The sequence below is a fragment of the Panthera pardus genome, unplaced genomic scaffold, assembly GCF_024362965.1.
Source record: "Panthera pardus isolate Hobbes unplaced genomic scaffold, ASM2436296v1 HiC_scaffold_13, whole genome shotgun sequence".
NCBI classification, from domain to species: Eukaryota; Metazoa; Chordata; class Mammalia; order Carnivora; family Felidae; genus Panthera; species Panthera pardus.
The window spans coordinates 164,216,811-164,239,823 of NW_026526688.1; the positions used below are offsets into that span (position 1 = coordinate 164,216,811).

The window sequence follows — 23,013 nt, forward strand, 5'->3', positions numbered from 1 at the left end:
CTTAAATCAAAGCATCAGATGAAGAAGGCATGTTATCTACTCAGAGCAAGAATTAGAACTCTATTTATAAAACTGACATATGACTGAGAATGCTAACCTCGGTATTTAAGTCACCTCTAAAATGAAATGGTGGGTGATGTGAGGATTCATATTTTTAAAACATTCATTTTTGTCTTTTAATAAGCATTTAATGAAAATGTTAAGTCTTCTGAGGTTTAAAAACTACAACAGGCACTTTAGAATGGGAGTAACTGAGTAAACTATGTACTGTTTTTAGCTTCTTGATAAATATTCAGAGAATTTTTTATAAATAATATATCTCGGGGTGCCTGAGTGGCTCAGCGGGTTGAGTGTCTGACTTCAGCTCAGAAAAGAATTGGACATAAATCATTCCAAAATGAAGTCTAAGACAGTAAGAACACAAGAGTCACCATATGTGATAGGTTATACTTTAAGAGAAATAGACAATGAAAAGCAACTTTTATAGAACAAGAGAAATAAGAAAGATGGAAAAGGATTCAAGAGAAGGCAACAGATACAGAGGACAGGCAAAGAACATCCGACATATGTCCACAAGAGTGCCCACAAAAAAGAAAGCCAATGCAAGAGAAAAGAGTATTAAAAACTATAATTCAAAGACCATGTCTGAAATTTAAATATATGTGCAACTCCATAGTGAAAGAATATACCACATATCTGGGGAAATGACCAGAATGGCCAACATTAAGAATTATTCTCATAAATGATTGAACTTTAAAGGAGAAGAAAACATCCTTTGGATATCCAGAAAAAAAAAAAAACAAAAACAAATAGATGTAACAGAAACAACTTTTTATTCCTGACAAAAATGGGGTAATATATTTAAGACATTCAAGGAAAGAAATTATGAGCCAAAGATTTCATATCTAGCTCATTAATTTCAAATATAAAAAGGGCAGACAAACTTTCATCGACAAAAACTGAGGGAGTGGATACTGTTCCTATAATTTTTTAAGGAATCTACTAGAGAATGAGTTTCAAACAAGAAAAATGATTGGTGGCACAATAATGTACAGACTAGCAGTAAGCATCAAATATATATTTAAATGTAGAGCTAAGACTAAATGAGATACATAAAAGAGTACAAGTAACTAACTTGATAATGTTATACAGTGTAGCCATTTAAAAAAAAGGAGTGAGCATATGCAAAAGGCTTTATAGACTATTTTCAGTAATCATATTGTATGGTACTATGCTACTATTTTCCCCAGATTTTGTGTATAATGTAGGATAAAACAAATTGGTAAAAGATATTCTAGGGGCACCTGGGTGGCTCAGTTGGTTGAATATCCAACTCTTGACTTTGACTCAGCTCATGATCCCAGGGTAGTGGCACTGAGCCCCGTGTGGGACTCTGTGCTAAGGGCAGAGCCTGCTTAGGATTCTCTCTCTCTTACTGCCCTTTTCCCCAGCTTGTGGGCTCTCTCTCTAAAATGAATGAATGAATGAATAAATGATATTCTACGTGTTGATGAGAGACAGGATTCTCAGGGCAAGACAAAGATACAGATGTAAATTAAGAGATTAAGTAATTACCCTTAAGCCCTGAATTTGAATATGAAGTATTAGCATGGACTCATGAAGGTATTCAATCTTAAAAACTATGCAAACACAGGTAAACACATACATTTATTAGCTCTAGTAACTAAAAAGATCTAGAAACAATGATCAAGCTAGTAGCAATTAGTACAGCTAAAAACTCAAATTTTGGGGGTGCCTGGGTGGCTCAGTCAGTTAAGCGTCTGACTTCAGCTCAGGTCATGATTTCACGGGTTTGTGAGCTCGAGCCCCTCACTGGGCTCTGTGCAGACAGCTCAGAGCCTGGAGCCTGCTTTGAATTGTGTCTCCCTCTTTCTCTGGCCCTCCCCTGCTCGCACTCTCTCTCTCAAAAATAAACATTAAAAAAACAAAAACAAACAAACAAAAAAAATATATATCCCCTCAAATTTTGGTTTTGAAATACCATTTCCTACCAAAGGAAATCAGGAGTTTTTAGAAAAACAACTAAATACAGGTCTATGGCAGGACATCTACAAATGTGCCATACCAGTTGGCAAGAATTTATCAAAGACTACTAGGGCTGTGTCAAAAAAGACTTGAGAGCCAATTTGAAGAACCAAAGTTGGGAAAATATCCAGAATGAATCAAAACACATAAAAAATATTTAAATCTGTAAGTTCATAATGATAAATATTTAAGAAAAATATTGGTTACCTTTGGAAGATGGTAAATTGCCAATTTATTTTGTAACTGGTAAAACAGTGAGAAAGAATATGCATTTATTCAGAATTTTCTAATGAAAGTATACTGCTGTGCTAAGGGCAGGGCCTGCTTAGGATTCTCTCTTACTGCCCAAAGAAAAAATTTCTCTTTATATATACATTAAAAAAAACAAAAGGAATGTTAGAATTGAAATAAACCAATTCTGCAATACCTAATAAAGTAAGGATATTGGCATTAAGTATCAATGACTGCTAATATCACAAAAAGGAGGTTATCTTGCTTTATGCACCTGTGGCTAAAGCAGCACCAACACCTTAGGGCAACACCTCTTGCCCTAAAATAGCAAAACTGAATCCAGTTAAGCATCTAAATCCAATTACCAATTTATAGGAAATACAGAAAAATCTGCTAAATGACATGGAAAGATATCAGCAAAATCTAGCCTGTGTATCTACATCCACATCTCTAGGACAAATGATCTAGCTGCTTCTTCAAATGAACTTAACAAGGGGGAGTAAAGAGTTGGAGGAAAACTATAAATTAAGAGAAACTTAAAAAGACATATATTAAAGATGCAAAACTACAGTTTCATTACTGGATGATAAAAATCATACAGAGAAGTAAGGAAGTGATTGCTATAAAAATTCAGAAGAAAGGCTACTCTGGGGGAGTGGGTCAAGAGAGGACTGTGTTTGGAAGCAGTTTCTGAAGCAGCAAGTTAGAGTCTCCTGGTATGAATGGTGGTCACAAGGGGGTTGCCTTATAATACTTCATTAAACTCTGTATATATTATGTGGTTTTCTGAATTTGAGTTATACTTTAAAATAGCACAAATTTAAATAAACAGATTTGTAAATTAGAAATCCTTTTAAATTTATTAATCTTAAGTTCTTAGAAAAATGTACTAGAGTATATGAAAGGACAAGTCAAAAAGTTCTATAATCTCAGAATATGGAGAGAAATATTTTAAAAGGGTTAATGTATAACCTGAGGAAAAACTAGAAAGTAAAGAAGTGCAATAAGTTATAGTTTTACTATTATAAAAAGTGTTTCCTCTCATGGTAGCAGCATTTTTGCCTTACCTATAAACTTGGGGGCTAGGAGAAATCAAAATATAATGAGGTTAATCAGACTGTAACTTAAATATTCTAAAATGCAGTCAATATTTAATGAGAAAAATAAAGGCACAAATTTCAGAGAAAAGAAAATTCTGACCTAGGTTTTCTCAGCAAAAGAAACATGTAGTCAAGACATAATTAAAGAAGAAAATATAATCTTGGAAAATCACAGAAAAACTTATCAACTCTAAATATAAGTAAAATCTATTCAATTATCATTCCAAAAATAGCATGAAATGACTAATAGGAATTTGTATGTTTGGAGGGAGCCCTGCACCCTCTCTCTTCCCATTCTCTCAATTTTATGTAGCAAAATCATGGGAAGGGGAGCTACTCCTATCATTTTAACTGTATCTAAAAACTCTGTACAGCAGAGGCTGGCTTTGACTACAACTGTAATAGACAAAAAAGTAAAGAAGGATGAGAAAGACGGGGGGAAGAAAAGCATATAATGAGTACATCTTGTTTATGATACAGATTCAATAAATACTTGTGAGTTGATGAAAAGGGAATAAGAAATTTTAGATTTTGGATCCAAGTTAATGGCAAAATTCCTAGGTTCTCCATTTTCAGATAGTCTGATAACAGCATTTTAAACGCCTATCAATATGGCCTCTTATAAACACTGTTTATTTCACCTTAAATATTCAAAATATAGTGAATTAAAGCCGTGCTGGACAACCAACATTCCGTCCTTAGTTGCCTCTCTCCTTCTAAAGTACGTTTCTACATATGAATTTGTCCTGATCTATACATTCACTTTTTCTAACTAGTCTTCACTTTTTCCTTCTGACTTGGTGAAGTCTCTACTTTGTTTATTTCCTCTTCGCTGTGTTCCCAACAAGGAGGAATGAATAATATCTCTTTGTCAAAGCAGTTTAAGCAGTCATGCCTATGAAGACTTAACAATACACAATGGATTTTTTCTTTTCTTCAAAGAGAGAAATAGGCTGAAGAAACAAACAAAAAAACCTTGCAAGAAGAAAATGCGGAGGAATGTGTCCAGGCTTCCTTGAGTTAGTGGCATGACTGTGTTCATTCAACAAATGTTTATGACGTGTCTCCTTGTGCCAAGCAATACACTTTTACTTCCCTTCCCATATTCAAACTCCAGCTACTACTAAATGCAATTAAAATCAAAGTGATCATATTTCCAATTGTTAAGGGAACCACCTTCTCCCTCTTCCCATGATCCTGTGAGTCCTTAAAATAAGTACACCAACTTTCTAGAAGATGTTATAGGCTCATCACCATGATGGAACAATTGATTTATGTGACAATTTACTATCTAGTCCATGTGTCTTTAGTCCAGGTTTAATGTACCAAAGGTACCTATGAACATATGGTATCTGAATCTCGTCTGCCTCACATCCCTATTCTTATAGAGAATACCACACAGTCCAATGCAGACTCCTCTTTTTCAAAATCTAGGTATGAGGAAAAATTAGAAAATCCACTTGGCCTTGGATCTAGGAGGTATTCTCCGATTCAACTTTTCCAGTAATTAACCTAATGTTTTCTTTTTCATGGGGCTTGTACTCAAGACTCAAGAGTCGCATGCTCTACCAACTGAGCCAGGTAGGCACTATTAACCTAATGTTTCAAATCCTATTGTATATCTGTGTCTGTTTTTCAATTGATTCAGAATTTCTAGTAGTATAAAATGATCATCCCAAAGCCATAATACCAACCAAAAAATATGAGTCTGGATTAAGTTAAATAAGAGATTTAAAAAAATGAAACAAAACAACAAAACCCAACACACACACATACAAACTTTCCCTTTACTAAGTCAACTAGGTAGGTAAAGGCACCAGGAATTATGAGATTGGGTTTTCCTGTCCATCTTATCATAGAGGGTGAGAGTTTGGTGGCTTAGAGTCACAAAAATACATAACCTCTACGAGCAAAAGCAAAAAAGAAACAAAATTGGCCAGAAGTTTTGATCTTATTAACCTAATAAATAGCAAAAACTCCTTAAGTAAAAACCGAAAATTATTTAAATCTACCTGATGCCCCTCAAAATTATAAAGCAGCTTAGAGAGACATAAAACAAAATTTATACAAAATTAAAATCCTCTGTTTTATTATGGTATAGTAATGATTTGTGCTGTTTTAGATACCACAATCCTTTCATGCTCCTGTTTTCACCTATTTCTCACGCCCCAGAAGTACTCAAAAATATCTAGAAGTCTCAAAAACAAAGAAGCATAAGGTCCTCAAATAATTTCTATAAAGACCCTTTTCTATAATGATTCCTAGTAAGTCACCTTTTCTATCAAAAGAACATATAATATCCAGTCGGTTATATCTGACAGTACCAAAAGACATCTATATTGGAGGGCTCTGATCAACTTCTGGTATTCAAAACACAAATATTCCTATATCCAACATTTCCACTTGACCATTCTCTTTCCTTCAGATTCTATTATCTAAAATGATTTCCTTAAGTCATATTTAATCCAAATGATTACCACTTACACACTAATGAACTTGCTAAAATATCTATTTCAGTACTTCAATACCCATATTAACCAAATCTTTTTCTTTAACAAATCAAATCTCAAACCTCCTCTTTCCACATAATGTCCTTTAATACTTTATCCTCCTCATATATCTATCTTTGTTATCTATTGAGTTTTGAAGCGGTCAGGAAATCTACATGTTCTGGACAGGGGAAATACTATCCCCACTGCTTGTATCTGTTATGACCCATTTCCTCCGAGGCTTCTGTTCATTTTTATTACTGCTGGTCTATGCAATTCCACGGTATTTCTCCAATTCTACTTCTTTCTAGCTGCCCATAGATCTAATAATCTCTTCAAACCAATATGATAGCTTTGGTGTCCAACCTTTAACTCTCAGTTCGGAAAAAGCTACTACTCCCATAAGCAGTTCAAACATTATCAGTTCACTGCAACAACTTGTGATTTAACATTTACCAACTTCTAATGTGAAAGCATTCCCATTTCACCCTACAGATACGTATATCCAAAAGTCAGAAGAAAGAAATTTACACACAAAATGTCTGGCATTTGGTTCATTTTAAGCATATATTAGTTCATCTATATTAAGTTAAACAATGACCTTCAGTTTTAGATTGGTAAGAAACATGATAAATTCTCTAATAGAAAATATTACATATCATTTATTCCTTTCAGTAGAGCAACCCAATACATACCTCTGGAGAAAATCAGTTTCTTCTGGATTTATCCAAGTAACAGAGAATAAATCCACATTAGTTTATTTAAAAAAAAAAAAAAAAGACTAAAACGTGCCCTATAAACATCACTGACTCAGTATGCCAAAAGATATGAGATTTAACTAACTGTTAGACCATTTGCTGAAATGTAAAACTCAGTAAGAGGCCGTAGTTACCTCTTTTTGTAGATGAAGTTTGAAGCAACTGTTTGGCTTTGAGGGAAGTACGAGGCAAATTTTTCAGCCTTTGCGAAGCTGTTGAAAAATAAGGAACTGTAATATTTGCCTGAAAGGACAAGATAAAGGCTATAGCTTCTGTAAACGTGAATATTTTAATACATACTTGAAAATTTATCAAGGAACAGAAACCGTAAGGTGAAAATATGTTAGACTCCTAGAAGCAGAGGAATCTGAAAGTGATGCTTAGTGCATTAAGTTGGAAAGAAATAGGGATGGAAATCTTAGTGCAAAGTGCATACTTTCAGAAACAGTTTCCTATAGATGAGAAAATCTACAATACTGTAAGCCAATCAAAATATTAAAGAGAAAACAAACCACCGGCAAACATGCTACAGGATGCAAAGAATATAAAGCTAATTAAGTAAAAGTGATGAACACAAGCACACAGTATAGAATAAAATAAAAGTAGTACTTGTTCAATGCAAAAAAAGCAGACTTTGGCGAAGCAGTTATTGTTAGATGAATTGCCCTAACATAAAACAGTAATCTCCATACTCAAAAAGGAGAAGAAAACTCAGAACCAGGCAGGTACTCAAGGGAGTCAAAATCCAGTGGCTTTAACACATTTAACATCATCTTGCTGTAGAATAAAACTAATTTATACTTTAGACTTTGGGTAGCAACATATCTGGTCTGTGCACATATGTATGTGGGGTGGGGAGGGGCATATGAGGGGGGCTGCACAGTGTGTGTTGGTGGGATTGATGGGTTTGGAAGAGTCAAAGCATCTCCTTCTTAAAGTGATCAATGAGAAGTTCTAAGCTTTCTTCAAAACTCCTAATCTATTAACTGTAATGAAACTCTCAAAAGTAGCAGCTCAGATGGGGCGCCTGGGTGGCGCAGTCGGTTAAGCGTCCGACTTCAGCCAGGTCACGATCTTGCGGTCCGTGAGTCCGTGAGTTCGAGCCCCGCGTCAGGCTCTGGGCTGATGGCTCGGAGCCTGGAGCCTGTTTCCGATTCTGTGTCTCCCTCTCTCTCTGCCCCTCCCCCGCTCATGCTGTGTCTCTCTCTGTCCCAAAAATAAATAAATAAAAAAAAAAAAAAAAAAAAAAAAAAAAAAAAAGTAGCAGCTCAGAGCCATCCAGAGTTAAAGCTCACTACAGCTTCACTGAACTGAAAAGTCCCAAACCTACCAGTATAGTCGCCTATTTAAGTGGTTCTAAAATGTCACTACTGATTTGAAAGTTGGACTTCATATACCTCTGGGATTTATATGCCAGAGAGAGAGAGAGAGAGAGAGAGAGAGAGAGAGAGAGAGAGAGAGAGATCCCACAACCATAAATCTGGCCAGCATTTAAAAATCACTGGGTTGATAAGGGAATACTTGATAATACCATCAAAGAGAATTAAGGAGAATTTCTCTTTTGCTCTATTGCTTAACCCTATCAGTGCTGAAAAGCTATTGTTTCCCTACTGTCTGAGAATAAATATTTTTAAAGAGTAAAAAATGTATGTGATTTCAAATTTACAGCACTCCACATGTTACTGTAGTTAAATAATACACCAATTTAGCTTAAATATTCCCAGGAAGACTAGTAAAAATTTCTTCAAACCTTAAAAAAAGTCAGTTTTATAATTATCTCATATCTACCCCACAGAAATACAGGATGCCATCATCATTGAATATTCTTACATATTTATTCATATATCCTTTCAATCATTCATAGGGTCATTCATTTACTCATTCATTCACTGCTGTTTTTCATTCCTTCAAATATTTAATTATCTAGTTTATTTCTGGTACTGTTTTAGGTACAATAGATTCATTTAATAGCCAACTAGAAAGACAAAATTCCTACTTTCATGGAACATTCTGAAAGGAAAGGAGAAATAAATAATAAATAAAGAGTCAAACAGTCATATAGTGATAGCTGCTAAGGAGAAAACTAAGTAGGGAAGGCAGAGAGGAAATGGGAGATATAAGTCGTGATCATAAATAGGGTGATCAGGAAAGAGTTCCCTGAGATGACATTTGCTCAAAGATCTGAAGGAAGGCAGGAAGCAAGCCATATAGATATCTGGGGGAAGCATTGCAGATAGAAGGAAAAGCAATGGTAGAGTACCTGAGGTAAGAGTGTGCCCAGGAACAGGAAGTAGGCCACTAGGATTGGAATAGAGTAAATAAGGGCAAAAGGTCACCGACTGTATTTACGCTGGCAATCCACAATACCTATCAACAACTGAAATTTTTTAAATGAGGGCTTAACATCAAATAGAATCTATAATTTGTTTTGGAAAGGTCATACTTAAATTAATAGCTATGATAACTCCAATGAACTTTATTTATCCCTCAAGTTTCATGGGTCACAACATGAAAACTATCCAACGGGAATTTGAAGAATAAGATTGCAAATGGAATCAGGCAGTGTACTCTCAATTTGTCTGATACAAATCTGACAGAAGGAAATGAGTGATTTTCCTAAGAACTACATAGCCTTGTATTACCCTTAAATAAGAAAACCAAATTTTTATCTGAATTATCAATCTTAACTTGATCAGTCTTCTAAAGACAAAATTATTTTTAAATGACAAAGTGTAGTAGTTAAATTGAAAGTCTCCAAATCCTTCTAAAATAATAGAATTCAGTGTGTTAGCTGTTTAAAAATTCTTACGGTTTCCTTGGTTTCTCTCTTAATATTTATATAATTCCAATCAGCAAGACTCCATTGCGAAAAGTAAAGATGCTACAGTAAAAATATCATTCTCTCATGCTACCATTATTTAGGTTAAAGTCTTCCTCCACTGACCAGTTCCAAAAACCTCTGTATTTGTGTTAAACATACACCACCATTTTCCGAGTCATTCTAGCTCCAAGTTTTCTTACTTTATTTCCATTTAGTCATCCATGCAGTTCTGTAGATCTCTTCCTTTACATCTCTACTGTCTCCTACACATTTAATTCAGACCTTCATCACCCTATTTTTGAAAGAGAACAGTGGCTTTTTGGGTCTCCACTTTGTGCATGTGCATCGAGGGAAGGACAGTGAAAGTGCTGTCCCACCCCCCACTCCAGTGTAGGCAGTGAGTGAGTGAATGGTCTGTGAGGAATTCAGAACAACAACAACAAAAATATCCCAGCTTGATCTGTTTTTTTTATTATCATCATGTCCCAGGATTAATAATCAATGTCAGTAATAAAATGCTCCTCCCTGAAGAAAACAGTTTGTTGGCCTAAGTTATAAACACTTGCTGCAGTTACTGTTGCCTTTTAATAGCATATATGTAAGATTTAAATGAACATATTTTAATACTTATGTTTTAATATATATTGCATTTCACATGAAAAATAATTAGAACTCCCAATTATATAGTCTTCTTTAAAACAGGTGGATTCAACTACATGTTTCTTTCAAAAAGTTCATAGAGATTTGAAATCAAGTTCACTTAGCACAGAATGTGCCTTCAACTCCCTGTGGTACAATAATACATTCCTATATTTAGACAGATTAGAAATAAACAATGATGGTACAGTGATTATAAAGTCAGTGAAACAGAATATGAGTTACTTCAATATTGTCATTGTATGTGACTGGGTATTATTTAAGATATTTCAACTGTGAAGGCATTAGATTTGATCCCCAAAGGAACTAAGACACAGACAAGAGGACAATTTCTGAAATGTATTATAAAATGGAATTTTATGAAATTCTGCCATGCTTATCATTATGTTGCATATTTCCCTATTTGTATAACAGTTGCCTGGTGAGGGGAGGGGAACCTTCCCAGGTTTAAAAATTGAAGACTATTCTTCAGTCAAAATGAGTGATGATAAATTGATAAATCTGACTGTAGTGTTGCTTTGAGCTTCAATATGCAAGATCAATTCTGACAAAGATCAGTTATTGACAAATTTATAGAAACTAAACCTGTAATATTCATTACTGTGAAAGACTAATACATAAAAACATACTTTCCTTTAGAAATGATTAAAAAATACTAACCCGTTATCTTTTTTCAATTATAATGCTGACATTATGATTTATTTACTAACAGTTATAAAGTTCAATAAAAGAATATTTTCATTGCCTGCATTTCCCCCAGCCATTATTATTATAACTCATTCTATTTAATTATTATTGAACATAATTTTGTCACATGGGGAGATGCTAAAAATAATCTCCAAGTATGAAATACTAAATAAACATAAGTCACTATAAAAGATGTTAATTACTGCTAAGTAAAATGACCCCTGTTCCCCCTAACCCTGCAATGACAGTTTGTTTTGAAACTTTTATTGCTTACAAATTCTTAGAGTAACCCTTCAATCCTCTCTTACTCCCCACCTCTCATCTTCTCAGTGTTACCAAGTTACATCTCTTCTACTTCATTTTTTAAAGTTCATCCAGATCCTATCACCTCCTGCACCACTGCCTTTGTTCAGATACTCATTTCTTGCCAGGTTTATGCAATAAACAGGCTTCTAAATGTTTCTAGTCTCTCCTCCACTTCAATCCATTCTTCACATTGCTACCAGAATGGATTTTCTAAGAAGTAGTAACCTTGATTAAAAGCCTATCATGGCTCTCTACACTTACAGGATGAAATCCAAATTCCTTATTAAAAACCTCCCAATCTGTCCCTGGTAGGTATCTCTCCCATCCTACATCACTGCATCTACTAACCATCTTGCATCCTACACTTCAGTCCTACAAAACCACTATAATCAGGATGCTATTCTTAAGACTTCATTACCAATCGTACTGTCGGGTAAACCTATCTTTCTTTTCTTCATGTGGTCTCATAAGCTCTTCCTGAGCTAGCTGAGAGATAGCTTCAATATCTTTCCTGAAAACCTCTTTACACTGCTGAGTTTAATGCCTTTGTTCTGTTCCCACAGAAGTTCCTGCCAATCACTTCCTGCTACTGAAGGGCACGTGCTGTCTCATTTATATTTATAACCTCAGAGCTTAGAACATAATATACACCCAACAAATACCTGTTGAATGACTAAGGAACACGAGTGGATAAAACCCAGAGATCTTAACTAAGCATTCTAGATCCTTCTAATCTAGTGGTTCTCAAACTTGAGTATGCCCTAGAGTCAGGTGAGACACTTCTAAAAAAATAGATTCCAGGTACCCATCCCAGATGTATTCAATCAAAATTTACAGAAGTGCCAGAAAAACTACATTTGTAAAACCTCTTTGTTATTATATAACTGACTCATCATTATGTTCCTTATTATTAAAAAAAAATCTACAAATATGTCACTCATTCTTATATTAGCCCATTACACAGGTTATTCATGACTTATTTCTTTGAATTTATGTTTCATAATTATGTAAAATTCAAGCAGAATCTTTCAGTGTTTGGTTCTAAACAGTATCTGGATGAGGATTCCTTCCCCATGGGCCTCAGAAAGTCTGGTTATGCATAAGCTGATAACTACCCTGGATACCGCACCCCCTTCAGTGAAAAGTCCAGAGTAAAATACTGACCATACATCTCTTCTCTGCGGGAATACTCTATCCCATGCAAAATTATTCCTCTATTTGACTAAATGTAAGTAAGTGGATAAATATTACACTGGGTTATCTTACTCTTTTGTAGTAATTCTACAATTAAGTAATTCTAAATACTACAAAGTATTTATAATTCAATTATGCTCCAATAGAGTCATCCAAGAATTTGCAGTTAGGTCAGCATGATGTAATGCAAACAAATATTAGGAGGAAATCAGGAAACTCAGAGAGGAGTTGGAAGGAGGGAGTAGTTTTGCACTTTTCTAGTTATATGCCATTGCACATGTAATATATACGTATCTCTGCTTCCTCTCTATAAAAAATAAGAAATGGGCTTTTGTGAAGTTCAAATGAGATAATACATGTGAAAGTAAACATTTAAAAATACTAACCAGAGTCTGAGTATTATTTTAATTTTTTTAAACAAGCAGATTGTCTCAGGTTTTTCTCCCTCCTCTTATTTCTGAACCAATATTCCTATAGCTTTCTGAAAACTAAATTTTCTACTGAACCTCTAGTAGTCTTAGAAAGAAGGCACTAGTCTTCTGAAAAACTGTCCCTGACAAACAATCTTTCCTTTAACTGGAGAAACAGAGAAAATGGCATATATCCATGACCTCTGCAATGCTCTGGTTTTCTTAAACTTTTTAAGTTACTCACATTTTCCAAATATAAAAGTCAGAAATTGGTAACAGCTATAAAAATGAAAATATATTAGAACTCTCATAATATTTATTTTTGAATGCCAGCATCCACAATAATGCAGCCACAGCAAATAAGCATATAAAAAACAGTGATTGGCATAGTACAAGGCAAAAGAAGTGGTCCCGAAGGTGGAAGTAATAGCAACCTTGCAAAGTTAGGTTCATGCAGACCAGCAAGTAAGAACCAAAGCTTTACCACTTAAGGGCTTGAAAAATAAATACTTAAAAGAAAACAAAATGCAACATCTATTATACTAACTGGTTTATACAAAAAATAAAGAATACTAATTCATGTATAAAATAGATAAAACTTACTATTATATTTATATATAATTCTATATCAAAATAAAAAGGCTATCATAAAAACAGTATATATATGTGTGTGTGTGTGTATATATATATATATACACACACACACACACATATACACACACACATAGTAATTAAAAGAACAGTTACATACATACATTTCTATGGATCAAAGATACATGTAAAATTTTAAGAAAATAGATAATACATTACGAAGTAAAACATGTTAACTTAAACAAAAGGCTTAAAATATTTTTATAAAATAAACTTTATTAAGTTTTAAACTTGATAATATTCCGGACTTACCATTTTCCAAAACTTTTTTTGTGACTAGTGTGATTTTACCCTAAAATAAATGTTTGTGGCATTTTAATTGCAAATAAGCTTCACTATAGCTACAAATATAAAAATAAACAAGTATATACAATTGAAAATACAAAGGACTGTCTCTTACTTTCTCTTTTGCTTATACACTTTTCAACTACCGAGATAGACCACTATGCAAATGCATACATATTTTCCACTTAAAAGTAAATTAGTGATTAGAATCTCATCGTATTTCTCTTTATATTTTCCTTAATTATCAATTTCTGGGGAAAAAGAAAAATTCACCTACAGAAAAAATTTCTAGGGAATCGGCAGGTGATTACACAATGCTAATTCTACTAGAGAACTCAAGTAATTATCACAAAATTTAAGATATGGTCATATATTTCTCTATTAACATTTTTATTATAGATTCTCAACCTTTTCTTTTTTCTTCTAGAATTTTGTCAAGAGTCTTTTTCATTTCCATACAGCTCTGAGGTGCTACAATAGTTCAAATAAAGAGCATATATGAGGGCATAAGGAAATAACCCTGAGTAAAAAGTTGGTACTGATAATGATGGAATAAAGAGAATACAGATATAGCTGGTTTTAACAAAGAACAGGGAAGATGTCTGAAGATATAATCATATAAAAATTGAGAAATTCAGAACTCATTTCAAACTAAGCATAAAAGCACAAGTACAAATAATGTTTTGGATTATCTGTGCATAGGCTGTAAATGTGCAGCTTATAATATGCCTGATTTTTATTATTTAATCTCCTTAGTGCTATAAAATTTTCTTTCCTATTGTATTAACATTGTGGATTGCTTATTCTTTCAGGCAAAAATATACTAAGGGAGAAAAAACTCAGAAACACGGTATTTTCAAGGGTCAAATGAACTTAATTTACAGATTTAAAGGCACAAAAGTTATCATTCACCATTTCAAGATAGCTTAGAGTTCAAATTATAACTTTATTTTTAAAGTTCTGTGATTCCCTACTTTCTATACCATTTATGAGTACACCATATGAGTATCATAATGGCACTCTTAATTACATAGTTTGCAAGACTTGGAATTCTAAATTTAAAATTTAACTTGGTTCAAAAACATGTTGTTACATATATCCAGCTAAATAAATGAGGTACACAAATCTCTAGGCAACAATTTTCCACAGTGCCTTAAATTTTATGGCTCATCTTAGAAAAAAACCAGAAATAATATTTCTGGATATTTTTGTATCTTAGTACTAAACCATAGATAGGACAGACCTCTCCAGGTGGACTTGGGTTCCTGAGCAGAATCAACATGGGTTTGAATCCTAACTTGCCACCTATGTATGTATGATTGTAGGTTAAGTTATTCAAAGCTTCAATTTCATAATTTGAAAAATGTGTTAATAATTGTACCTACTTCATAGAATTGTTCTGAAGATTAAACAGGATCATGCATGGACGGTAAAGCACAATATGAGTCTCTCTAATATAAATAACATCACATACAACTGAAAGCAAGGGAAATTTATCATTGTTATCACAAAAGTCATTTGGGTTCAAATGTATTTTTTCCTGGTCTTTTTGAGCCACCAAGTTAACAGCAGCTTAACATAAAATATACAAAGTCAGCTAAACACAACAGAGCCAAGGAAGAATGCAAGGGAATTAAGAATCGAATGTTTCCAAAGTTGTATTACCCAATAAACAAGTCATAAATGATCAGTAACCTTGTGTTTGTGGCGCTTCTTCATAGCTTTAAGGAAATGAAGAAACACGTCGCGGCCACCATCTCAACTGGCGATGTAATATGCTACAAAGAAACTGAGTCGATCAGACCCCAGGACTGATGCGAGCCATGGGTTACAAGGGGTGCATATTGAGCACTTCTAAATTTATAGAAATAACTGTGACAGTTTGTTTAAAATTGGTTTGATTACATGTTTGTATCTACTCTAGTTAATAGATAACAGTCTTTGGGAAGTGTTCAATTCCTTTTCAGTCACCTCGTACACTGAAGTACACAGTATCCATCTATTCCCACATCGCTACTTGGCTCAGTTGGCTACTTTGTTTTAGAAGTTCTTTCTGTATGATTCTTTCTGATCTTTGTTTATGTTACCTTTGTCTCTCCTTCATTCAACAGACTCAATCTTTTCTTTTCATCAAGTCAATTTCAACTTTTTTTTCCCCTAGATTTGCCAGTTGTATTTATTTTATTCATTGAAAATTTAACATGCTTTTAATTATGCTAGTATTTTTTGCAGGATCATTATGGTTTGGTTTTGTTTTGTTTTTTTAAATGTTCTACTAAGAAAGTTGCTTGAGTTTTAAGTTGTCTGTTTCAGGACCATTTCCCACAAAAATCTTGTCATTTTTAATGTATAGTACTGCAGAATGCGAGGTTTTTAATGAATATATATCTGTATAATTAATAGGTAGACTTTGCTCATTTAAAAATTCTGGAGAGGGGATCCTGGGTGGCTCAGTCAGTTAAGCATCTGACTTTGGCTCAGGTCATGATCTCATAGTTAGTGAGTTTGAGCCCCGCGTCTGGCTCTGTGCTGACAGCTTGGACCTGGAGCCTGGAGCCTGCTTCGGGTTCTGTGTCTCCCTCTCTCTCTGCCCCTAACCCACTCGCATTCTGTCTCTGTCTCTCTCAAAAATAAACATTAAATTTTTTTTTTCAATCTGGAGAGACTAGAGTTTCATATAGAAACAAGTACTGATACAATTGGGTATCTTATAGGAGCAAATTTTAAATTTTAATACAGCTATGATTATCTTATAGCAAGCGACAATCACTACATTTTAGTATAGATAGCTTAAAACAGCTATTCAGCACAAAATTACTATCTATAATTTTCATTTTCCTTTAAATAACTGACACATAAAGGATACTTACTGGCTGAAGCCTGAGGTTGCATGCGAGGTATTCCTCCATTTGGCACTTGGAAATTTGAGTCACTTCTGCTGCTTTTCACTGAGTCAACTTGTGTATTAGATGTTCGGGACAGGTTTGGAAGACTGCGTCTTAGTTTTTCTATGACAACAGAATTTAAAGAAAAAAAAATCAAAACATTCTTTTAGATAAAGAATTAAAATATTAACTGGCATTCACAAATCAAATTCTTTAAGCATTCTACATTTTAGAGGAGTTAACAGAAAGTACATGTCTTATAAAAAATAACTTAACCCAGGTCCTAGAAATCAGTAGAAGAGAACCTTTAAAAACAGCCATAAATTAATTAAATCAAAATCTATATACGGACCACTTCATGAGTAGTAGTAACATAATCAAGTAAAATTAAATTCACTCTCTCCTTTAGTTTTGTATTGATGCACTAGTAATAAAACAGTAAACTACCTAAATTCTTGATCTACTTTTCTAAAATACAAAACCTTGGTAACAAATTGTGTTACTTTCATATCGAAATATTAAGGACAACTGCTTTGCCAGAATCATCCTAATTACCTTCATTTTTAACATTGCTTGTCTGTAAATCCGCGGGATGACCTTGAAGTGAAAGGCGAGGTTGTTGTAAGCGGCTAATCATAGGCTGTGGGGACACTCTACTATATTCTATTCCCCGAGCAGGAGATCGTGAACGAGGTGAATTTCTGGGTGACTGCTTAGGTGATGGTCGAGGTGAATTGCGTGGTGATGGTGAAAACCTGTTAACAGCAGGGTATACTGCATGATGCATATTGTCATCTTCATCATCTAAACTTTGCGCATCAAGTTCCTGATCGCTAAAAGTACCCCGTCTTGTAGAATTGCAAGATGAACCAGAACTGCGCCGAGATGTGGTGGCTGCATATTCTTGCCGGAGACCTGACAATAATGAATGTGTTATTTCATTTCTTTAGTTACATTTTTAAACATTTATATATTCTTGAGGCTTAAAAGCAAAAGAATATCATTGAGAAATTCCAATAGGGTATAAAGTGTAAAGGAAAACTCCCTTTCCACTTGAATCATCTTAGACATCCTCCCATATAATGATGCCTAAAATATTTTAAAAGATTATTTTTGAATTGAATGAAATTCTATAAACCTTTGCCCAATCCAATTTTTCTTCATGATTCTGAAATCTGTGTTAGAGGTAGAACCATAAATTTAAAAATATTTCTACTCCTAAAGACAAAAATCCAAATTTGAGATCAACATTTCAAAAATACTGAGGGAAAACAATTATTGTTCAACCAATGAGAAGAATACACCAGTGTATAAATAAACTCCCTGGATACTGAATTCTTGGAATTGATTTATTGATGAAGGAAATTTCTTTCCCATCCTCAGGAATTCAATACTTGGGCATAAATGAAATTTTAGTTCCTTCATGACCCAAGAGACTTCATCAGTAAAACAAACTTAAATTCTAAGCTATCAAGTAAAAATTTTCAAAGGAGTCCCCTATGTATCTTGACACTTCCAAAAACATCCAAGCAAACTTAGGCCCTTCAAAAAGTATAAAAACTTCTAGAACAAAAACAAATGTTGGTATATATTCAATTAAGAATAAAATTACTATTCAAGAAAAGTACAGAATTTAGGCCAATATTTTGATCAAGTCCTGCCAACTACTGACAATCTAGTTTAAAAATTCTCTACTACTGGGGCGCCTGTGTGGCTCAGTTGGTTAAGCACCCGACTTCGGCTCAGGTCATGATCTCACAGTTCGTGGGTTTGAAACCTGCGTCAGGCTCTGTGCTGACAGCTCAGAGCCTGAAGCCTGCTTCAGATTCTGTGTCTCCCTCTCTCTCTGCCTCTTCCCCACTTGTGCTCTCTCTCTCAAAAATAAACATTAAAAAATTTAAAAAATATGCTCATACACAGATAGTGCTATCGATATGGTCCCCAAAGTAATGGGTGAGAATCATAGCAGGGTATCTATAAAACTACAGATTCCTGGGGCCTGTCTAACCCTTCACTCAAGTTTCGGAATCACTCTAGTAACAAACAAGATAGTGTCTCGTTACAGCACAGTACTAAAGTCACCTAACAAAAGACAACAGATCAGTGAATAGCACTGTTTTAGCAAAGAAAAACACAGATCCCAAAGTAGGCCCTGCAGTACTAGGGGGATCCTAAGGAAGCAACAATCACCAAGGGATTGTGTATTTCTCCTATTAGAAATAAGAGGGCTTAACCAGGAAACAGCCAAAATCTGTAATTCTACATCTCTGTTAAAAGCAAACAAAATTAAAGAAACAATGTTTTAAAACAAAAATCATTTTCTTAAAAAAAAACTGGCATTTTCGAGGAGGCAGACATTTTTAGCATCTTTTTTTTTTTTTTTTATTCACTAGAAAAAGACCCTATCTGTGCATGTGGATGGCTTAAAAAGAATTATTAAAGCAAGGCTAGAATTTCTTTTACTTGTTACCAAAACACAATATAAAAATGACAGCAAAAAGCTGGTTGAGTTTCTAACAAAATACTGGGGTCTGAAAAGTCACAGTTCAAAGAACTGAGAGAATTTACTCTAAGTTATAGTGAGGAAGCACTCTATTCTCCTTTCACATCCCTGACTAGCTGACAATAGCTCCTTACTAGCTGACAATAACCACAGTCTCAATGAGGAGTTACACAAAATTACAGAAGAAAAGGGTACCATATTGTTAGTTCCGTGAGCTAAAGATAAGTAAAGCAAGAACCAAGTCTTTCTACTTTTCTATGCGAAGCTGTTGGAAAATGGGAAATGATTCAGAATAACGTTCTGCAGTTTCTTAATAAATGTTATAGCTTAATAAAACCTACCATATAGCTACATAAAAGGGCCTAAAACAGAAAGTTTTTAAACTAAATTATTTTGATGCTCCATTACCCTCAGCTGATTGTCAAGACTGAAACGTGTGCTTCAAGAATCTTTTCATTGTAAAGACTGAACGGGTCACTTTAGAGAGATTGCTTACTTCACAGTTAAGCTTGTGGTATCTTACGATAAAATGTATAGGCAAACCATAGTACTCTACTGAATATCTAATAAAACATTTCCATCCTCTCTAAAAGCCTTTTAAAAATATGTACCATTATCAGTATAGTTAGGTGAGGATACTTCCATATTCAAATTTTCCTGTTTCTTCTGGTTGAGAATCCTTTTATGATCTCCTGAGGATGATACTGTTTTTAGCCTGATTATTTTCACTTACTGTTTTCATTCCTCTTTATGTACTTGTTTTATGTGCTAAAATGTTTTTTTTCAAATATTTTACGCACAAATGTGAAAAGTACAAATTAAAATATTTTTTAAAAAAAGTATAGGCAAGAATAATACTATCACCACCATTTTACAAAGAGAGCCAGAACATCCACAAACCTTTGAAACAGTATGACAAATTTTGTGCATATGTATACTTTGGGGATGACAGGGGATATAATTTTTATTGGATTCTCAAAGGTATCTGTGACCTAAAAAGTTGCAAAGACCATTCTGTAAAGCAATATTGCATGCTCACCTCATTTAATGTCATAATTTCAATTTTCCCATAAAGGTCTTTTTTTTTTTTTTTTTTTTCCTGTAGTCTATACCACATATTCCAAGAGTGGTGATATCTGCCCCCATAGGGAGAAAATTGGCTCTTGGGGTATGAAAAAAACCCAGATACCATACTAATTTGTGATCCTCACAGTACATAAAGAGATGCAGGGTATATCTGTGGTATTAAAATTTCATGGTGAGGTGATAGGCAAAAAAAGGAAAGAAAGTCTAAAAAGATGGTTGGGAAGGGGTAATAATGGAAAAAAGGTTGAGAAACAATGGTCTACTAAGAAAACACAGTGTAACAGAGTAATAACTACTCTCGCAAGTTCCAGCGCAGAGTAACATGCAGGGCATGGTTACTAGTCATTACCTGCCTTTCTTTGCTCCTCACACAGCAAACTGTTTTACATAAAATGCACTCTGAAAACAAGTTAATGAACAAGCAAGTCTGTATGTTGAATAAGCCTCTAAAATTTAACATTTCTACTCATACATTACTATCCCACAACACCTTAAGATCTATTAAATATCCACAACAAAATTACACCTGAACTAGACTCAACTTGAACACTTAAAATACTTACTTTCTTCTTGCATCCGAGCTAGAATCTGTACATCAGTTACATCATTTAGCTTATAATTGGATCCAATTGAATCTTCATCTAATTCTGAAGCACTTAACTCACTGTCTATAGAGGATTGAGGACTGAGTGGAGGATTTCTGTCTGATGAACTTTTCAAATTACCTTAAAAAAAAAAAAAAGATTTGAACTTTGGTATAACAAAAACTGAATAAGCATCTGTTGTAATAACTTGATATTAATTATTTGATTCAGTTCACCATTATTCTGTCTTTTCTGTTCACAAAATTCCCAAATATTGAAAATAAAAATTGACTTTATTAAGAATAAAGAGGGCTATGTCATATGTTATGGCATAAAAGCAAATCACATTTTCATTTCAATCATAACTTATCTATTCTCTTATGAAACAATTAAGCTTTCACCACGGTGCCTGGTAAGTAGGTGGTGTTCAATAAATGTTAGAGGATTCCAACTTTTACAAGACAGCCAATGAAACACCTCATAAACAAATGAATTTATAATGTGTTTTCTCCTCCCAAATTCACAGTCTTAGCCAATACCATCATCTTTTTCCCTGAATAAAAGCTTCTACTTTTCCTAAGCAAGAAAACTATAATTTGAGGAAAATCAAAATTCCTTAGAGATTTAGGAACAAACCAAAAAAAGAACACTAGGGTCATTTTTCCTACGTTATGCCATGTTTACAAAATTCTTTGTCAAACTAGTAATAGGGATCCAAGGAGTTCTCTGAAGTGTAGGAGTGAAGCACAAACATGCAACAGAGGAAATAATGAGATAAAGTATTTCATTGCTGAAAGCAAAAAGGGGGATAGAAGGCAGGTCAGAAGAATAAAGGATATACATATCCAAGAGTCTAACTTGTTTCTAAGGAAATCCTTTCATCCGATCATCAACTCCTAGTGAAGAATAAAATCCTAACACTGTCACTAATGTATCTAATACAGACTTATTTGAAACATTTGTTTCCCAGAATTCTTTACCATAGAAGTCAGCTCCCACGTGAAAGGCATATTAAGAGCAAAATAGTTGATGTTTATATTATCAAGAAGAACATAGTACATATGATAGGAGAAGTACTACAAGGTCAGGTTCAAATAGTGCCCAAATAAAATTCTTGTTAAACAAATATAGCAGATTAAACTTTTTAGTATGACAGTCATGGGTGACATAAATAGCAAGTAACAACTTATGCACAAAGCTAACAGCAGGGGCGAGAAGTTATTAGACTAGGGAGTCAAAAATTTGAGGTGGTTAACAATAACCTTAATTTTTAAGGAAGCTACAATAATTAGCTGTAACAACAGCAACAATAAGAGTTAACAGTGAATCCTAAAGAACAGTAAGCTACAGAGTAACTATTTCAGTCACAGAACCACAGCAAAACATTCTTTCCCCACTTTACAGCAGTCTACCTTCCCATATCATTTTGGACTCCACTCTTTTGGCACATACACATATAGCTTATACTATTATTTGAGTGTAATATCAAAGCTTATTAAATAAAGCTTAAGTGGTTTAATAAGAGCTTTTATTTTTAGCTTTTATAGCCCAATCAATCTATTCAGTAAAAGAAAGCATCTATTAGTTAAAAGAATCAAGCTTGTTACTCTAATCAAGCCAGATCTAAAAACTTTCAAGTACATGCTAAAGAAAACTTTACAGATGTACCCTGGTTTATCAGTACCAGGTGCTAAATAGCTCCTCACTGATATTTTCTTTAACCACTTAAAAGTCTCATAAGCACAAGAACTTGAACTATGGATGACTGAGTTATTTTCTGAGGTAGGGCAGTAAGTTAAAAACTATACCTTAATTATTCCATTTCAAATTCTCCTTACCTGAATTTCCAGGAAGTATTAGCTGTTTGACTATAGGAGGTCGCACTGGGGTTGAAGATGGAGAATTGAAACCACTGCTGTATGGGCTACTTGCACTTGGACTATAAGGACTTGTGTAACTCATGGAATTGAAAGGATTGTTATATAAATTCTGCCTCTTGAGAGCTGTGTTAATGAGAAGCGGAGAAATCAACAGAAAAGGTTAACACTTCATTCAAAATTTTTTCCTACTGGGAAATTTATTAAGTCACTATCTCAATTTAAATACAGAAACATTCTTAGAGTAGCAAGAGAAAATACACATTAATAATCCCAACAAAATAGTTCCATTATCTTAAATTGCACTGTGCAAATAAAACAGTAGCCACACCAAACATCAAAAATAATACCATAGGAAGAATATCTTCTCAACAAATTATTAGCCATTAAATTAATTTACTTCTATCTTGTCGGGAAGTTTGTTCCAACTGTATTAACTCTGA

The 23,013-nt window shown here is 34.0% G+C and overlaps 1 protein-coding gene across 2 annotated transcripts in view; it reads right to left on the bottom strand.

Moving 5' to 3' along the window:
- The window catches only part of SLAIN2 (SLAIN motif family member 2), a 72,547-nt gene that overhangs the window by 11,346 nt on the left and 38,188 nt on the right, over positions 1-23,013 (bottom strand). Inside the window, exons 3-7 of one of the 2 annotated variants that reach the window (XM_019412578.2) lie at positions 22,532-22,696; positions 20,673-20,834; positions 17,076-17,435; positions 16,506-16,643; positions 6,759-6,836 (exon numbers count right to left, since the gene is read on the bottom strand). In XM_019412578.2, coding sequence (XP_019268123.1) covers positions 6,759-6,836; positions 16,506-16,643; positions 17,076-17,435; positions 20,673-20,834; positions 22,532-22,696 — 903 coding nt within the window. The remainder of the gene's footprint in view (positions 1-6,758; positions 6,837-16,505; positions 16,644-17,075; positions 17,436-20,672; positions 20,835-22,531; positions 22,697-23,013) is intronic. The other variant, XM_019412586.2, reaches the window with a different exon arrangement.